Here is a 15,608-nt window from a genome sequence, read left to right as displayed (position 1 = left end):
GTCTTTGCACCAGTTCGTCTTTTGCTTGAATTCCGGATTCGTTCACACCACTCGAGTACGATGGCGCAACACCATCTTACAATTCACATGATGTTGCTGACACGCACCTAATCAGCTATGTACCCGAGTCTGTTCATAGGTAGCCAGAACCTTTTGAAGGGCTGATTCCTCACGTCACACATACAGACGGGAATAGCAGCGAGACATCAGGTGCTTTCTTCAGCTTCAGCTGTTGCATACCCATATGCACGTACATACGTAGTGGCACACAGGGAAACAGCCTGCAGCCTGCATCGTCAACCCGTGCAATGCCAAGACTACTATCAAAGGGTCCTCAGATCATAAAGAACGAACAGGCCCCCCACGGCAAAAATCAAGCCTGGCTCCTGCTTAATAAACCCGGCCGGGTATGTTATTCCTTATGTAGAGTAGAGGAGACTTATCTGCCCCGTCAAAGAAACATCAACAGCGGGTCTGCATTAGTAGCACATCCTAGCCTTCCAAGAACGATCTAGAGTAGAATTTTTCTTTCTTTTTCCTTGAAGAATGACAGGCAGCGGATTCAAGGTCCCTCCCGCGGTTTCACGGCATTCCCGCCCCATCTATTCCCACTGCTGACGACAACTCATGCCGGCACTCAGAAGAAGTTTCACTGAGACTGCTTTAAGGTTTCATGGCTGAACATCATTATATCTTCACAGACTTCCTTGGTTTCAATCTTTGTGTAAATTCAATACGCTGCTTGCTGTCCACCCCGGGACTTCGCTATGTTTAGAAAAAGAATAAGAAAAAAATACAAGGCGGCAATTTCTTTATAACATCCTTTAATGCCGGAATAACGTCATTCTATACCATGATAGCACATGGGCGCTCCTATGCCGCAGTAGCCGGTGTAAGCTTCTCCATGCTAGCCCCTCCCTCGAACCACTCCTTCGTGATGAGCTGCTCGCGGGCAGCGTACAAGTGTTTGTAAGCAGTCTTGACTGTACCATCGCTGACACCCGCCTGCTTGGCTATAGGTAGTGAGCTGCGCGATTCTCCGACGATCTGGCACGCCATGTAGATGCATGCTGCGGCAACGGATAGAGGCGATCGTCCTGCGAGTGCCGAAATATTGTTGGCCCGCTCTGCCAAGGAGCGAGAGATCTTTGAGATTTTGTTCTGTTTCGTGAAGCCAAGCTGAGACACATAACGGCCGCATAGATCCTCGGCACCCACTGATGTGTTCTCGTAGTTGGTGACTGTGTTGAGACCTGTGGCTTCGCCGTCTTGGTCCTGCAGCTTCTGCAGAAAGCTCTGAAGTTGCTTGAAAACTCGACCGACTTCCTTCTTGCTCACGCTAGTCAGGTTGAAGATTTCACGGAAGGTTCGAGGCACGTTGTTCTGCCGGCACGCGATGAAGATGCAGCCTGCAATGACGGCCTCTTGGGGCTTTCCTTTGAGGAACTTGTGCTTATCCACGAGCTTGAAGATGTGCTTTGCAGCGTTGGATACGTTCGTGCCCATGTTGATAGCTTCGCAGTAGGAAACAATCTCCTTATAAGCTTGCATGAGACCCTTCTGTGACTTGTCTTGGTTGGTGTTGTTTTGAGTCCTGGACAGAGCCTTGTGTGCCTTGGTTTCGGAAAAGGCTACAGTCGTCGCGAGTTGCTGGCCTTCGACAAACTCATCCTGCGGTCCACCAACACGGCTGGGGTCGTCGCCTCCTTGGTCGTCATTTGCAAAAGTTCGCCATTCTGACCTCGTATCAATGATTCTCGAGCCGACTACCATGCCGCAGTCTTCGCATACTGTATCACCGCTGGAGAACTCCTCGACTAGGTGGGGCGGGCTGATGTTGCACTCAGGGCATACTAGGATGTTACTGAGGTCTTCCTCAAAAGCAGGCGCATCGCTGCCGTTAGGGGGCATCATTCGAGGCGGCGCGTTCTGCCGTTTAGGTTGAAGAGGATGTTTCGTTCGAAAATGAGATGCGGCGAAGTTAGGTGAGGAAGGGCGCTTTGTCCAATGGATTGTATGATAAGAATGACTAAGCGAGCTCTGACTGCGATGGCGTTTAGGCTCCAGACCTCTGGGCAGGCAGCCTCATTAAATACCTTGCCTCGCACAACTTCTGAGTGAATCACAAAGGGAAAATATCAAGGACAGTTGTTCAGGTTGTGTTTGCAATTAAATAAATAAGATGGACATCCACTGCTAGAGTTCATAAAAGCGCACTGAAGAACAGGTGGTAGAGATCTAGAACGATACATGAGCACGTGATCTCTTTGTTCTTGCTGACAGATTCTGCAGAACCTTGGGGAAAGTTTACAAATTACCAACAAAGAAACCTTGAACAAATAAAGCTTTGGCAAGTCTGCTTGTTTTGTTCTTGTAGGCTTGACTTGATTACCTACTCCGTAATCCTTCTTCGTCCACCTAGGTACCTAGGTATCTAGCCTAAATAGTAACTCCCGACAAATCACAAGTCTAGGCGCCAAGCCTGACCTGTCAATACTTTGTCATGAGCCTGGCCAACGCAACTATGATAGTTACAACAGACTCTGAGTTCTGGATATGTACTTCCGTTTTCCAGGGTGATTGATATTCCCTATTCCTTTCACCACGAATCTCTCTGTAGTCCCAACTAAACGTAGTCATCGCGAATTCAGTATTGCTCCAGCCACAGCGGGGACTGTTCCCTGCAAGACATTACGAACACTAAACTACTATAAGCTCTCCCTTCGACGTCATTCCTTCAAGCTGTTTTTCAAAGGGCATTTCAGATAATTCATCTTATAGAATGGCCGAGATTAGTCATTGGTAATACCAGCACAAGCCTTGGTTTGTATTTCAGCACGTCAAGGTAAGAATTCATCTCTCTATGTTAGATCTCATGATGTTGCATGATCAGGCCCATCATGAAATGTCTCTTTATTTTGTCCTCCTCCATCAACGATGCGCTAGAGTTTCCATTGTCCGAGGTCGGCCAATCACCAAGTGCCGATGGACCACTCCGCAGTACGTACTTTCGACTCATTCACAAGTTGAGTCAATAGAACAAACATCTCAATATTGAACAAAGAAGAGCGATACCCCGATCAACTCACCAACCGTGCTTGGTCGATTCTCTCCATCATCACTCTCTATCCAAGCCTCCTGTTCGTTCTAGCAAAGTACCAAGATGGCATCTCAATCCCAAGATGATGGGCAAAATGCCCTCCCACCTGTCAATATCAAGCCTCTTCTGACCAAGCTCTGGCCTAACGAGTCTGCTGTCTCTCCTCAGGAGATTGCCGAGGCGATCTCTCACTTTTTCACAAATCAGGTCACTGAGGCTCAAACAGCTTCTCTTCTCATGGCATTGCATTTCACAAAGCTTGATTTCAGAGCTGATGTTTTGGCTGAGTGCGCGCGTGTCATGCGAGAGGCCGCTGCATCTATTCCTGTAGAGGAGCTGAAGGAAGTTATCGAACGAAGAGGGCGAAAGGAGGGGGATTACAACGGTGGATTGGTAAGTAATCGGACCAAATCTACTTGATGAATGAGCAACTGTTAACATGATCTCAGTGTGACATTGTTGGAACTGGAGGTGATGGCCATGATACCTTCAACATCAGCACCACCTCATCCATCCTGGCCTCAGCCTTGCTCATGGTTTCCAAGCACGGTAACAAAGCCAGCACCTCAAAGTCTGGCAGTGCTGACTTGGTCGCTTGTATGAAGCCTCAGCCTCCCATCATCAGCGCCATCCGGCCTGGCACTTTGGTCAAGGCTTACTCTGAGACTAACTACACTTTTCTGTTTGCCCCTGTGTTCCACACTGGTATGCGCTACGTCGCACCCATCCGCAAGCAACTGCCCTGGAGGACAGTTTTCAACAATCTCGGCCCCTTGGCCAACCCTGTTGAAGATGTGCTTGAAGCCCGTGTCATTGGTGTTGGCCGAAGGGATCTTGGTCCGGCCTTCGCTGAGGCGCTGTGCATGGCTGGTTTCAAAAAGGCTCTCATCATCTGCGGCGAAGAAGAACTCGATGAAGTCAGCTGCGCTGGCAACACTCTGTGCTGGAGGGTCAACGAGACCAGTGCTGGAAGGCTCGAGGTTGAGCACTTCACCGTGCACCCGAGCGACTTTGGTCTGAGCACCCATCCCCTGGATACAGTGTCATCTGGTAAAGAACCCTCCGAGAATGCAGAGATCTTGTCTCGAATTCTGCACAATGAGTTGCCTGACGATGACCCGATTCTTGAGTTTGTTCTCCTCAACACTGCGGCTTTGCTCGTCACATCAGGTATCTGCGAGTCTGATACCAGCAACATGGGTGAGGGGGATGACGGCAAGGTCATCACTGAGCGCGGCCCTGGTGGGCAGCGCTGGAAAGAGGGTATCCGAAGAGCTCGCTGGGCCCTCAAGAGTGGCGAGGCCTGGAGACAGTGGGAAAAGTTTGTCAAGGTCACAAATGAAATCGGCGCTTAAGAGATAGGAACACGTTATTACGATTGAAAATGTTATCATACATAAAGGCTTCATTCTCATTACACCTCTGACATGTCAAAGGCCTTTCCCGCCGTCTCAACGCCACTGCTCCCATGGTATAAATAATTCCAGTTCTTGTCTAAAAGTTATGTAGAGATATGTTGGTATATGTCGTGATTGTGGGTTTTGTTTCATGGTCCATACTTCATGCTTCAAGCCTGTGGTATTAAAACGCTCTTCCTATTTCTGGCGAAGCTGGGCTTGCTGTTGAAGTTGATGTCGTTGGTGAAAGCGGAGAGTAGGGGTTGGTTGAACTTGATGAGAAAGATTGTGGTTGAGGTCGGGATGAGGAGGATCCTGCGTGAGTTTGTATTCTCGAGCGATCGACTCCCGGGTGCCTTCGCATCAGCGTTGATTTGTTTCGCTGAATATCAGCTTCGTATGCTTTCCAGTCTGTCCTGAGACTTGTATTTCTATCCTCCTCTTCAGTGTCGTTTTCATCTTCCTGTCGCACAGTTGCTCGTGAAGAGGCACGACTTTGTAATGACTTTCGAATTATTTTGGATCGCTGAAAATCTTCCTTTTCGTTCTTATCTAGCCCTGACTTTGTGCGCTTCTTCTTGCCAAGAGAGAAAGAAGGAGATCGGCCTTCACGTTGACATTGGCGTGGTTTGACCCACGAGTATAAATAACTTAGGATAGGCATGATGATAGGAGAGGAAAACGAAAGAAAGGGAACGAATGAAAGGACGAGCAAGAGATCGATAACCTGCCAGATGCCTACTTTAATATCTTGACAGGAGATATCGGTAATTATAATAAGATTTCAAGCCTTCCGTGAATGGGCGGGGATATCCTGGGGAGCCACAAGCTATGAATGGATGATCCTAGGAACGGGTCAACGGTTGCGTGCCGTGCAAGGCCACGTAACTACGGGGACGGTTATGATATGTTAGTTTATGGCAGAACCTCTGTTATCCGTAGGCCAAAGATTAGTTGATCTTTGCCTTGGCTGGACTGATCTGTCTGGTGTGGTCAAGGGCGCACTACGGCTCGCACACTTGAGGCGCGGTTCTATAAATGGGAGCGAGCCGGGGTCGAGAGATTGATATATGTTTCTTTCTGGGCCCAAGACAAGCTCTGTCCACGAGCAAAGACGCTTCATTCTGGTTGATGGGATTGGTAAAATGGTTAGTTCAGGTCACGGCATGTTTCAGGTCTATCTTTGGAGTAGATCTCTTCCGAAATTCGCTTCTAGACTTCCATCGATGCATCAAATCGCGACAGAAAATAGAAGCATGAGACGGTAAGCAAGGATTCAAATCCCATAGCTATTTCAGAATGCAAAACTCAGAAGCCAAGACCAAACCACAAGCCCAGCTATCCGGAATGGGAGCAACCCCCAAGCACCAATACGAGCCGGTGGTGGCTATGTTGAGCCTATAATCAGACGAGATATTGACATGGACAAGACTTTGAATGGGATGCAGCTAGCGATTGGAGTTTTGTGGGAGACGCAACATGAGAAAAATCTATTACATAATGATGGTACAACAGAATCTTTACAAGCCGAACTGATAACAATGATATCTTGTGAGTTTAAGTTAAGAAAGAAGCTTTTCGGGAGGGTTCACTTTTCGCTGAAAGGTGAGTGTGGCTGAAGCATCACCAGTTTGCTCCTAAGTTATTGATCGGCAATGCTGCGCCCGAATGAGACGTATGACACTGTCGCAATCTCACAGGCTCAGTCCTCTGGAAAGGACTGTGATCACTAAGCACTGATCATATTTTTCAAACAGCTATCGTGACTTCAAGCCTCTTGGGTACCGATCAAATCCAAGCAGACTAACATTTGAATCCAGGCCCAGGACATAATTACTCATAGCATTGGCTGCTGAATAAAGCATGTCACACACCTTCTCAACCAACCATATGGAAAGGTCTTTATAGCTTCTTCATTGGTGATTAGCTTACCATCGCTTAGACGGCGAAACGACAACGTTGCCGATGATGCGAATACATCTTGTCATCCATCAATCAAACTATTCACATCGTGATCAATTACCACATGGGAATCATCGTTAATCGTCGGAGCCGAGAAGCTCCAGCAACGGCAAAATGTCACTCGGCACCGAACTCGTAGTGATTGGCCATCTTCCCCAAAAGCCGAGGTGCAATCCCCGCATGGAGCTCTTTGTTCAAGCTCAATTAGACCACCTACAAGCTCAATGCACAATTCCGAACTCCCGTAGCTACCCATCCGGTTCCGATGACCGGTGTCAACATCTCAAGCATCAATTTATATACATATCTACATACCGTTGCACAAGATCTTAAGTCTCGCAATTGAGTTGCTCAACTTGGTTCATATTTAGCACTGCCAAGCTGACAGTCTGCTGAGGATGAACTTGTTCCTTGCTGCTCGATCCTTGAGGTCTAAGCCCGTCAATGGCTGTGCGCATGGAGTGCGCTGGTACTCAAGTGCCGTGAAAACCGGACTCCCACTTGAGGGCATTCGGGTGCTGGACATGACCCGGGTTTTGGCGGGTGTAAGTCGGGCTTTTGCATGAACATGGTTGACAAATGCTGACCTTCATAGCCTTATTGTACTCAGATTTTGGGCGATCTTGGGTAAGTTTACTCATGTCATCAATGACCCTGGCCGTTTTAACATGGCCGAATGCGCAGCGCTGAGGTGATCAAGATCGAGCACCCTGTTCGCGGCGATGATACCAGAGCTTGGGGACCTCCATATGCAAAATACAAGGATGGGTCGTCTGCCAAAGGCCCTGGAGAGTCTGCCTACTTCTTAGGGGTCAGTTTGTGCCTTACCTATACTGAACTTGTCTCACAATGTCTGCAGGCAAATCGGAACAAAAAGTCGTTGGGCTTGTCCTTCCAGCACAAAGAAGGAGTCGAAGTTCTTCATAAACTAGCTGCAAAATGCGACGTCTTGGTCGAGAACTACCTCCCCGGGACTCTAAAGAAGTATTCCATGGACTATGAGACCTTGCGCAAGATTAACCCAGGTCTGATATATGCCTCTATTACGGGCTACGGCCAAACAGGGCCGTATTCCAACCGCGCTGGCTACGACGTCATGGTTGAAGCTGAATTTGGCCTGATGCATATTACTGGAGAGCGAGATGGACCTCCAGTCAAGGTTGGTGTCGCGGTAACTGACCTGACGACTGGTCTCTACACCAGCAACAGCGTTATGGCGGCTCTTTTGGGACGGGCTAAGTCAGGAAAAGGTCAACATATCGATGTCGCACTGAGTGATTGCCAAACAGCGACATTAGCCAACATCGCCAGCAGCTGTTTGGTGAGTGGAAAGAAGGATTCTGGCCGCTGGGGCACAGCTCATCGTAAGTTTGACTGTCTGAATAAGAATTTCAATGCTAACTCAGAAGCTTCCATTGTTCCATACAAGTCTTTCGAGACCAAAGATGGAGGTATTCTGTTTGGTGGAGGCAATGATCGGCTGTTTGGTGTTCTCTGCGATGGTTTAGGTCAACCACAGTGGAAGGACGACGCGCGATACAAAACCAACGCTGATAGAGTCGAACATCGAAACGATCTAGAGGCCAAGATTGAGGCAATTACAAAACTTAAGACAACCCAAGAATGGCTTGAGATCTTCGAGGGCAAGGGTATGCCCTACGCTGCCATCAATGACGTCCAGGGGACGCTCAACCACGAGCATACAAAGGCCCGTAACATGGTTGTCGAGATGGAACACGATGAGTGCGGCCCTCTAAAAATGGTCAACACGCCTATAAAGTTGTCGGAGACTCCTCCAACGATTCGCAGCGCGCCGCCTATGTTGGGTCAGCATACCAATGAAGTGCTACAAGAGCATCTTGGGCTGAATGAAACTGATATTACTGCATTGAGGGAAAAGGGTATTGTCGGATAGAACACGTATAGAATAGATCATGAAGCGCGAATATATATATATTTGAGTATCTCGACGTCTAGGACTCCTGTTGTCTGTTTTAGTGGTTATGAACAACGGCAGGGACTAAACTGAGCACCCGGGGTGGTGGTTCCTGCTTTGCACAATCAAAGTACTCCACGTGACCACACGTGTCACTGATTGAACTGAACATCTCACTTTGCCATGTAAATCCATTGCTTCCAATCTCAACAATAGTTGACCTTGCAGTCCCATTCTCAAATAATACTTAGTCCACATACCAATCAGCCCTGGAACGGGGCCTTCCTCTCATTTTGCAGTCTTTCTTACAGTTTTGGATGTCGGATATTTCGCGACAGTTACAGACTTTGACAGCAGCCTACAAATGATCACTAACAAACCATCTCAAGAGGACGAGAATATACATGATGGACCAAGACACACAGCAATTACGCGTCGAATCCCCGAAAACCATTGAACTAGATGTCACGATGGAGGATATGTCTGCCAAAGATGTCATTTCAATTACACCGGCACCAAAACTCTCATATACACCCCAGTTCCCATCAGAGAGCTCAGTCATCTTGAGCCGTCTCAAGAATGATTCCCAAACAGAGGGCAACGAAAATGTCAGAGAGAAACATTTTGCAGACTTGAAAGACACGTTGACTATGCCAACACCTACCAAAGCCAAAGGTCAATCCTCACTCCCATACTCTCTCAATGCAGGTGTGAAACGAAAACGAGAAGAGCCGTCGGAAAAGATTGATCTGACTCAAAGCACTGTCCCCTTCCCGTGGAAAATCCGCTCTCAAATTCAAGAAGCTACTATCGAGGCTCAGCATACCAGAGAGGAAACCCGATGTTCAATGTGTGACGGTTCTGCTCAAGTTTCCCCCTTAGTCACATGCATCAGATGTCTTGTATCTTGGCACCAAAAATGCCATCCTCCTTTGATGAGGGGCGAGGACATGACTTCTGCAAGCTTCACTTGTGCGGATTGCATTGCGGGCAGAGAACAGACCGTCAGACTCAGGGGCAGAGTTAGCCAGCAGCGGCAGCACGAAATCGAGCGGCTTCGACAGAAACGTCTGTCTGCTCTCCCCAAGGGTGTTGTCCCTGCAAAACCTCACCTCGTGGGGTTTGGTCCCGGCCGGGCTTCGGATGTTTCAGTAAGTTCTACGACACTTGAGAAGGATATCATGGCTCACATGACGATAGCGAGCACAATACTTTGAATCGATGCCGAAAACGGACCTCCTTAACATTCTATCATTGTGCGATCAACTGAAACCAAACCTTCTTGTTGATGTACTTGTATCTATCTCAAAAAGGCATCCTGAAATGCCCATATTCGATTCGCCAGACTGGGATAGTCAATTGTTAAACACCTCTCGCCCTCCTAAAACAAAGCATGACGAGAAGCCTCGACATGGCCATGTCCTTGTCAACAGAGCAGCAAAACCGAAGCAAAAGACTACGAAGAAGATACTCAAACGCACTCGGGTCATAGAAGTCATTACAAGTGCGCCAGAGGAAGATAATGTCGATATTCTGCCGCCAACTTGGGCAAAGGCTGGCCAGGGATTATACTCGCAGTTACTGCCTGATACAGAAGACAGGTCACTCCTCATGGATGAGAATGACGAAGAATCGTTCAGTCACTTTTTGGTCGATGGAGCTGGGCGTCAGATCATGGAACCTGTGGGTGCTTAATGGGGAAAAGAGCAGGCGCTTGTGTCTTTTTGGTGGTTCTCTTTCAGCTAATTCGGGAAAAGATTCGGAGTCAGTCTAGGCATAGGAGTTGTTCAAGGGAAATCTCAGCTTCAGGCCAATCAGCCACTATGGAAGCTCATTCGTTAATAATTATCACTAAACACAAACTCGAGGCCGAGAAAACATGATTCGATTCCAGGTTTTAGCGTTATCATATGAATTATTTGATTTGTGATAAGAAACAGAAGACATCGGCAGACGAGTGGGATTATCCGGTAATCCCCATCAAAGAAAAACATTCCAGTTCCAAGTCATCCTCCATCCATTACATATTAGACCGTGAGTACCCAACTATTCGTCCATAATCATTTTTAACCACTTAGCAGTTGCATCCGAAGATACCCTTGAGGCTGACGTGGATGCTAGCAACGATGCGGATGAGGCCCTGGATCTTGACAGAAGCACAAGCTCCGACCTTGTTGACAAAGAGAACGGTGTCCTTGACAATGCAGAAACCAACGAGTCCGTTGACATAGCCACCGATGCTGCCACGGACATCGACATAGTTCTTGCAGCCCTTGGAGCAGTAAGAGACACAGTCATAGACCTGGCAGTTTCCGAGACCGAGGAAGCAGGTGATGCTCTTAACGAAGTCAACAACAGCGTAGACGAGACCGCCAGTGACGCTACCGGGGCGAACGGCATATCCGTACTTGTTGGTGTTGAAGAGGGCGACGGCATCAGCGCTGCTCTCGAGGTAGAGACCAGCAAGACCACCACAGACGGTCTTGAGGCTGGCGCTCAGCTGACCCTTGACGTTGATGGCGGCACCGCCATAGAGAGCAACCTCGGCGCCAATAGAAAGAGGAGCAAGGAAGACAGTGTTCTTGAGGCTGGCCTGGCAGTAGGCGTGCTTAGTATCGTACTTGACGATCTTGTAGGGAGAAGCAGCACAGTAAGTGCCGAGCTTGACGTCAACGCCGGCGCCGGCGTAGACACTGGCACTGGGCTTAGGCCAGCAGCCGGAAGCCTTCTTGCCAGCGCACTTCTTGGCCTTGCCATCCCAGGACTGGCCGGGAGGGCATAGAGCAGGCCTTGGTCCAGGGGCAGTAGGACATGGCACCGGGGCAGGAGAAGGTGGTGCGAGCCTCAAGGTTGTTGGAATCGGAGCGGATGGTGAAGTCGCTAGGAGAGATGTTGGAGGTAGTGTCGAGGAGGGCATCTGGGGCGGGGATGGCGGAAGCCATAGAGGCCATCGAGGCCAGAGTGACGAGGAAGTTGGAGAAGTACATTTTGATGATGTAGTAGGAGATTTGGTAGTAAGATAGAGAGTGGTTATTTGTTTGAAATGGATGGAAGAAGCGAAGAATGTTAAATATGCCTTTGAGGCTTTGTTGAAGCGAATGTAAGTTGAAGAAGTTGATAGAAGAGAGAGATGCTGATGAGAAAGAGTTGATTGTACGGGATATCAAGAGTGTTTATATAGCCATCATGAGTTCTCTCTATGAGGCCGAGGATATTTTTATCACATGGTCACTGCGAAGTCTTCAAAGACGGCTCAGTCCTCAGTGTTAGATTACAGACTCGGTTTCTCCCTGCTAGTCAGGCGATGCCGGTGATAGTGTCAAGAGGTCCAAGCACAAGCTGAGTCTGGATGTTTTTCGGCCAAGGTCAAGCTGATAGATGGAGATGCTTGCGAGGGGCTAACCAGGAGTAGGCTGGTGTGAGTTCGCGGACTGAGCTTGGTTGGCTTGATATTCGATGTGCACGTTGTTGACGATTTATGCAGACACTTGGATACGGGCTGTTGGTCGAGTCTGAATTGTTCTCGGGACGAGGTGGCTATTGTAGCGTTTTGGGTGATATTATATTGAGAAGAAGTTCTGTCGTCTTCACTCGATATCTCTCATATTCGTCATTGGGACAGAACTCATTGAGTCTTCGCGTTAAGCAAGATATTACAGCATTACAGCAACAGCTAAGTTTCAACCTCAATCCTCACTCGATAAGCATAACTTGGTCCTCCATTGATTATCCCCGTTGAAACAACGATCAAGACCGTTGGACGTTCTGCCCACAAGTAAACTCCGATCGGAAGTCGGCTTATTAAATTAGATTCCACCAAAAAGGAGGTTTACCTGCATAGCATAGTCACAGTTAAAATGTTTCATTTCTCGGGCCGCACTGGTCCATCCAAGAAATCAGCTCACCACTTACCCAAAGAGGCAAAGCCATCACGACGAGGCGTTTCTTTAATTAAACCAACAGCATGTTTCAGGCCTGAGAAAGCTGCACTGCACAGTTCAGCTGATTTTTTTGTCCCGAAGAAAGATATCAAGGACTGGCCTTGGAGAAAACTGCAAGAGTGAGTTGTTTATGTGTCTCTATTTTTAATATGTGTGGGGATGTGATTTATGTGATACAATCATATCGGAGGCTAATGGAGGAGGGGAGGGTTCTGGGGTTGTGGAGTTGAAACAATTGCTGGGATGCTTTGGCCTTCGGCAGATCGACAGTGTTTTCTTCCTTGTTGATGTTTTCTTCCCTGTCGTGATCTGTCAAGCTGAGGTCTGTTCGGGTGCATCCGATATAGTGCTATAGTAGACTCAGTGTTATCATAGCAGCAGCTTGGTAATGTAACATCATGACGTTGATGCTCTACAGCACGTCCAACCTTTGATGGTATTATTTGAACCTTATGCTGTGAGAACTCTTTCAAACTCAACCCACTGGGCAATTCTCCAAGGCGCATCATTCAGCTGCACCAGCCAAACCGCACGCATAGTCTTGGTAGTGGATCGTCAAAGAATAGCTACCGGTCTAGATGCAGCCTTTCTCTCAGAAGAAAATATTCACCTGCAGCTCCGAGGTTTCAGGCTCTGGTAGCCCATAGCTAAATAGCGGCTCACGCACGGTTCATTGTTGGTGGCAGCGGTGATGGCTTTAGCTATCGTTTCTGACATAGGAGCTGGGTTCGTTTTAGTACATATCCACATGGACCATCCTTGTTGACAATCATGTTCTGCATTGTTTTGTTTCTATATGTCAATGCTTTAAGGTTTCTTTAGCACGTACCGTCGGCCGAGAGGTCAAGGTTATTGACCTGAAGGGTTTGTGAGGCCATGCTCCTGTATTTCCGTTGTTGGCTGTACTGATGGCTTTGAGTGTAAGTCATGACTCTTGAATGGGTCTCGTGACTCCATCTTGGACAATGAGCTATTGGCATCCACCAGAATTCCAATTACACCTTATTTGCGCCTATTTCCACCCGTGACACTATTTCTCGGTGATTCCGTTCAAGGGAAAACTGCGTCATCGATTTTCAAGTGATGGCTTCAATGTCATACAACTATGAATGCAGAATGCTCGACAAAACAGGCGCAACTTACATCAGTAATCAAGTTACACAACAGTGGCAGATATAGATACGAAGATTACTATTGTTATTCATCCAAGAGAACAAAGCAATGTGTTCATTTGACAAGATGTCAGTTCGTTGAAGAACTTCCAGACGCATACCCTATACTCGATCACCTAGCACTTGGCTGAACATACATGAAAGAGCATAAAGTCTATCATCTGCCCATATAAAAAGTTATGCATGATATCATGACATCGCATCGATGCTGAAATGCCCTCCTTCTAATGCCAGATGAACGATTTCCCATGATCAGAGCCATTACTGACTGATCGACAAGAGCCAGGGATGCCTGATATTTTCAGTCATCACATAATAGCACGAAGAACTCATATGTCAAACTTGTCATGGATTCATATTTGATGTAACAGAAATAGGTTAAATATGGTTAATTCAGAATTTTATTGTTAAGTTGTGGTCTTTGCCACACATATATTCTCTTACTTGCTCTCCTTGCCTGCCTTGTAATACTAAAGGCAACATTACCCCCGCGTTTATATTCCAGCATGTATGGAGACTTCAGATGCAATAAATGGGATATGTGGGTCAACAAATCCCCCCCCCCCCCAGGTTATTCTTTCATTCTCTCCCTTCAGACAACAAGGAAAGTCATAATTCATGAGACCGAAACACAGGTCCAGCCTCGCTTTTCCAAAGCTGACTGCCGCGAGTTAAACCACCAGGGTCCGCTTCGTCCCCTTCTGTGTCCCCTGCTTGATAGCCATCGACGTCGAAGCATCTGTCGGTGTCCCCAGGAGCACATACGGGCCCAGCACTCGACAGTTCGTCGAGACAGAACGACATGAACAAGATCCCATCCCCTACGACCAATTAGCCCATATCACTCGTTGTATGTTGAAGGGCACTTACAAGATAGCAGATACGAGACCCAGTACAGGTGCACCAGTTTGTGAAAGAGGCAGGCCCCAGTACGTGTAGTCTGACGGGAAGACCCTCTCCACGGCAAGGAAAGATACTAGACTGCCGAGGAGCACTGACGCTGTGAGTGTCCGGAGCAGGACTGCGGGACCGGTCCAGGGTCTGTCGTGGTGCACGATAGACCACATGCCAAGGCCTACATCACAGGTCAGAGCCGCGATGAGAATAAACGCCTTGATGCTACAAATATTAGTCAGTCTTTGGCTCTTATATAGTATCCAGGGATGTGACGCATACCCATGGCTGGAAACTGCAGCTCCAGAATACGAAATAAAAAAGATGGCCAGCATCAAAATGACAAGTAGACATGAAACAATCTGCATAAAATCCACCGCGACCCTAACGGCTCTGATAGCAGCGCCTGTCGGCTCCTCAACTTCTTCAGGTAGAGGCGTAAGTAGAGGCGTGAGCTCCCTTGCGATTGGTGTAGTTGATAGCCGCGGGAGAGATCTCGGCCTTGTGACGATGCTGAGGTTCAGAGGCGGTGGTCGAGTTCCCTTACGCATGTCGTCGGTTTCTTCGGTGAGGAATGATGTGAGAATGCTGATGCCAGTTGCTGATGTGAAGGTTGAGTAGGAATCCCGGTCCCTTACGTCGATGAACTTGTTGAGCATGAAGAAGTACAATGAGGTCAATGAGGTATAATGAATGAATGAGATGGCGATTTAATCGGAAGCCTCGATGGTGTTGTATTTGTAGTGAGAGAAAGAGCAAAAAGAGATAAAGAACGAATACTAAAACAGTGGAAAACGAAAGAATAGAATGAATTGATCAAGAATAACGAAAGACCGAAAACAACGAGGAACAATTGAAATAATAAAAGAAGAAGAAAAAGAACGAATTCAATCGATGCCTTCTTGTCTTGTCTCGACCTCTCCCTTTGGCGCGCGCCAGTTCCCATTCCATCCACAGCGCAAGGGGTTCTTTTTTCTCCTCGTATCGTATCAATCTTCCGCTTAAAGGCCTAAACGCGGGCCTAGGATGCGTTCATCTGCAGGGGCACGTCGCACCACAACCACTGTTTTCTGCGGCGGTTAGACGGTGGCCAACTGAAAACAGTGGAACACCCTTCTAATTTTGGTGTATCCCGCCGGCTCTCTCGGTATCGAATGATAGCATTTCTTCTTGGCGAGCCGTGATTGGGTTCCGCGCTTGTTTCAT

General features: G+C 47.8%; 7 protein-coding genes across 11 annotated transcripts; 3 read left to right on the top strand and 4 right to left on the bottom strand.

Annotated features, from left to right (window-relative positions):
- Positions 1–360: 360 nt before the first annotated feature.
- FOXG_00452 (transcription initiation factor TFIIB) lies at positions 361–2,236 on the bottom strand. Its single transcript, XM_018376811.1, has one exon. The coding sequence runs from the start codon at positions 1,912–1,914 to the stop codon at positions 874–876; it is 1,041 nt and encodes a 346-aa protein (XP_018232430.1). The 5' UTR covers positions 1,915–2,236; the 3' UTR covers positions 361–873.
- Positions 2,237–3,016: 780 nt separating this feature from the next.
- Positions 3,017–5,538, top strand: FOXG_00450 (anthranilate phosphoribosyltransferase). Its single transcript, XM_018376809.1, has 2 exons — positions 3,017–3,493; positions 3,550–5,538. Exons 1-2 carry the CDS (start codon positions 3,164–3,166, stop codon positions 4,453–4,455), a joined length of 1,236 nt encoding a protein of 411 aa, XP_018232428.1. The 5' UTR covers positions 3,017–3,163; the 3' UTR covers positions 4,456–5,538.
- On the bottom strand, positions 4,682–5,161 carry FOXG_00451 (uncharacterized protein; the record flags this gene model as incomplete). Its single annotated transcript, XM_018376810.1, has 1 exon — positions 4,682–5,161. One exon carries the CDS (start codon positions 5,159–5,161, stop codon positions 4,682–4,684), a length of 480 nt encoding a protein of 159 aa, XP_018232429.1.
- Positions 5,539–6,076: 538 nt separating the features above from the next.
- Positions 6,077–8,464, top strand: FOXG_00449 (uncharacterized protein; the record flags this gene model as incomplete). 4 transcript variants are annotated; one of them, XM_018376806.1, is made up of 5 exons in its annotated part: positions 6,077–7,004; positions 7,055–7,086; positions 7,144–7,270; positions 7,319–7,823; positions 7,869–8,464. In XM_018376806.1, exons 1-5 carry the CDS (start codon positions 6,858–6,860, stop codon positions 8,372–8,374), a joined length of 1,317 nt encoding a protein of 438 aa, XP_018232425.1. In that variant the 5' UTR covers positions 6,077–6,857. The 4 variants fall into 4 exon arrangements, with proteins under 4 accessions (XP_018232425.1, XP_018232427.1, XP_018232426.1 ...); XM_018376808.1 differs by having other exon boundaries at positions 6,232–7,004; positions 7,055–7,270; XM_018376805.1 differs by having other exon boundaries at positions 6,508–7,004; positions 7,319–8,374.
- A 102-nt stretch (positions 8,465–8,566) lies between these two features.
- FOXG_00448 (uncharacterized protein) lies at positions 8,567–11,591 on the top strand. 2 transcript variants are annotated; one of them, XM_018376804.1, is made up of 3 exons: positions 8,567–9,546; positions 9,596–10,429; positions 10,477–11,591. In XM_018376804.1, exons 1-2 carry the CDS (start codon positions 8,800–8,802, stop codon positions 10,088–10,090), a joined length of 1,242 nt encoding a protein of 413 aa, XP_018232423.1. In that variant the 5' UTR covers positions 8,567–8,799; the 3' UTR covers positions 10,091–10,429; positions 10,477–11,591. The 2 variants fall into 2 exon arrangements, with proteins under 2 accessions (XP_018232423.1, XP_018232422.1); XM_018376803.1 differs by having other exon boundaries at positions 9,596–11,591.
- FOXG_00447 (uncharacterized protein) lies at positions 10,181–11,854 on the bottom strand. The gene has a single exon (XM_018376802.1). It carries the CDS (start codon positions 11,310–11,312, stop codon positions 10,470–10,472), a length of 843 nt encoding a protein of 280 aa, XP_018232421.1. The 5' UTR covers positions 11,313–11,854; the 3' UTR covers positions 10,181–10,469.
- Positions 11,855–14,124: 2,270 nt separating this feature from the next.
- On the bottom strand, positions 14,125–15,061 carry FOXG_00446 (uncharacterized protein; the record flags this gene model as incomplete). Its single annotated transcript, XM_018376801.1, has 3 exons — positions 14,125–14,329; positions 14,379–14,627; positions 14,685–15,061. 3 exons carry the CDS (start codon positions 15,059–15,061, stop codon positions 14,125–14,127), a joined length of 831 nt encoding a protein of 276 aa, XP_018232420.1.
- Positions 15,062–15,608: the final 547 nt, after the last annotated feature.

This window comes from Fusarium oxysporum, chromosome 1, assembly GCF_000149955.1.
Source record: "Fusarium oxysporum f. sp. lycopersici 4287 chromosome 1, whole genome shotgun sequence".
NCBI lineage: Eukaryota > Fungi > Ascomycota > Sordariomycetes > Hypocreales > Nectriaceae > Fusarium > Fusarium oxysporum.
The sequence above is the reverse complement of the archived record's forward strand: the minus strand, read 5'-3'. Positions and strand labels throughout refer to the sequence as shown.

Coding starts and splice junctions, on each gene's coding strand:
- FOXG_00452 (XM_018376811.1), bottom strand. CDS start 1,914: ATGATGCCCCCTAACGGCAGCGATGCGCCTGCTTTTGAGGAAGACCTC.
- FOXG_00450 (XM_018376809.1), top strand. CDS start 3,164: ATGGCATCTCAATCCCAAGATGATGGGCAAAATGCCCTCCCACCTGTC. Junction 3,494..3,549: donor GGGATTACAACGGTGGATTG/GTAAGTAATCGG, acceptor ACATGATCTCAG/TGTGACATTGTTGGAACTGG.
- FOXG_00448 (XM_018376804.1), top strand. CDS start 8,800: ATGATGGACCAAGACACACAGCAATTACGCGTCGAATCCCCGAAAACC. Junction 9,547..9,595: donor GCCGGGCTTCGGATGTTTCA/GTAAGTTCTACG, acceptor ACATGACGATAG/CGAGCACAATACTTTGAATC.
- FOXG_00447 (XM_018376802.1), bottom strand. CDS start 11,312: ATGCCCTCCTCGACACTACCTCCAACATCTCTCCTAGCGACTTCACCA.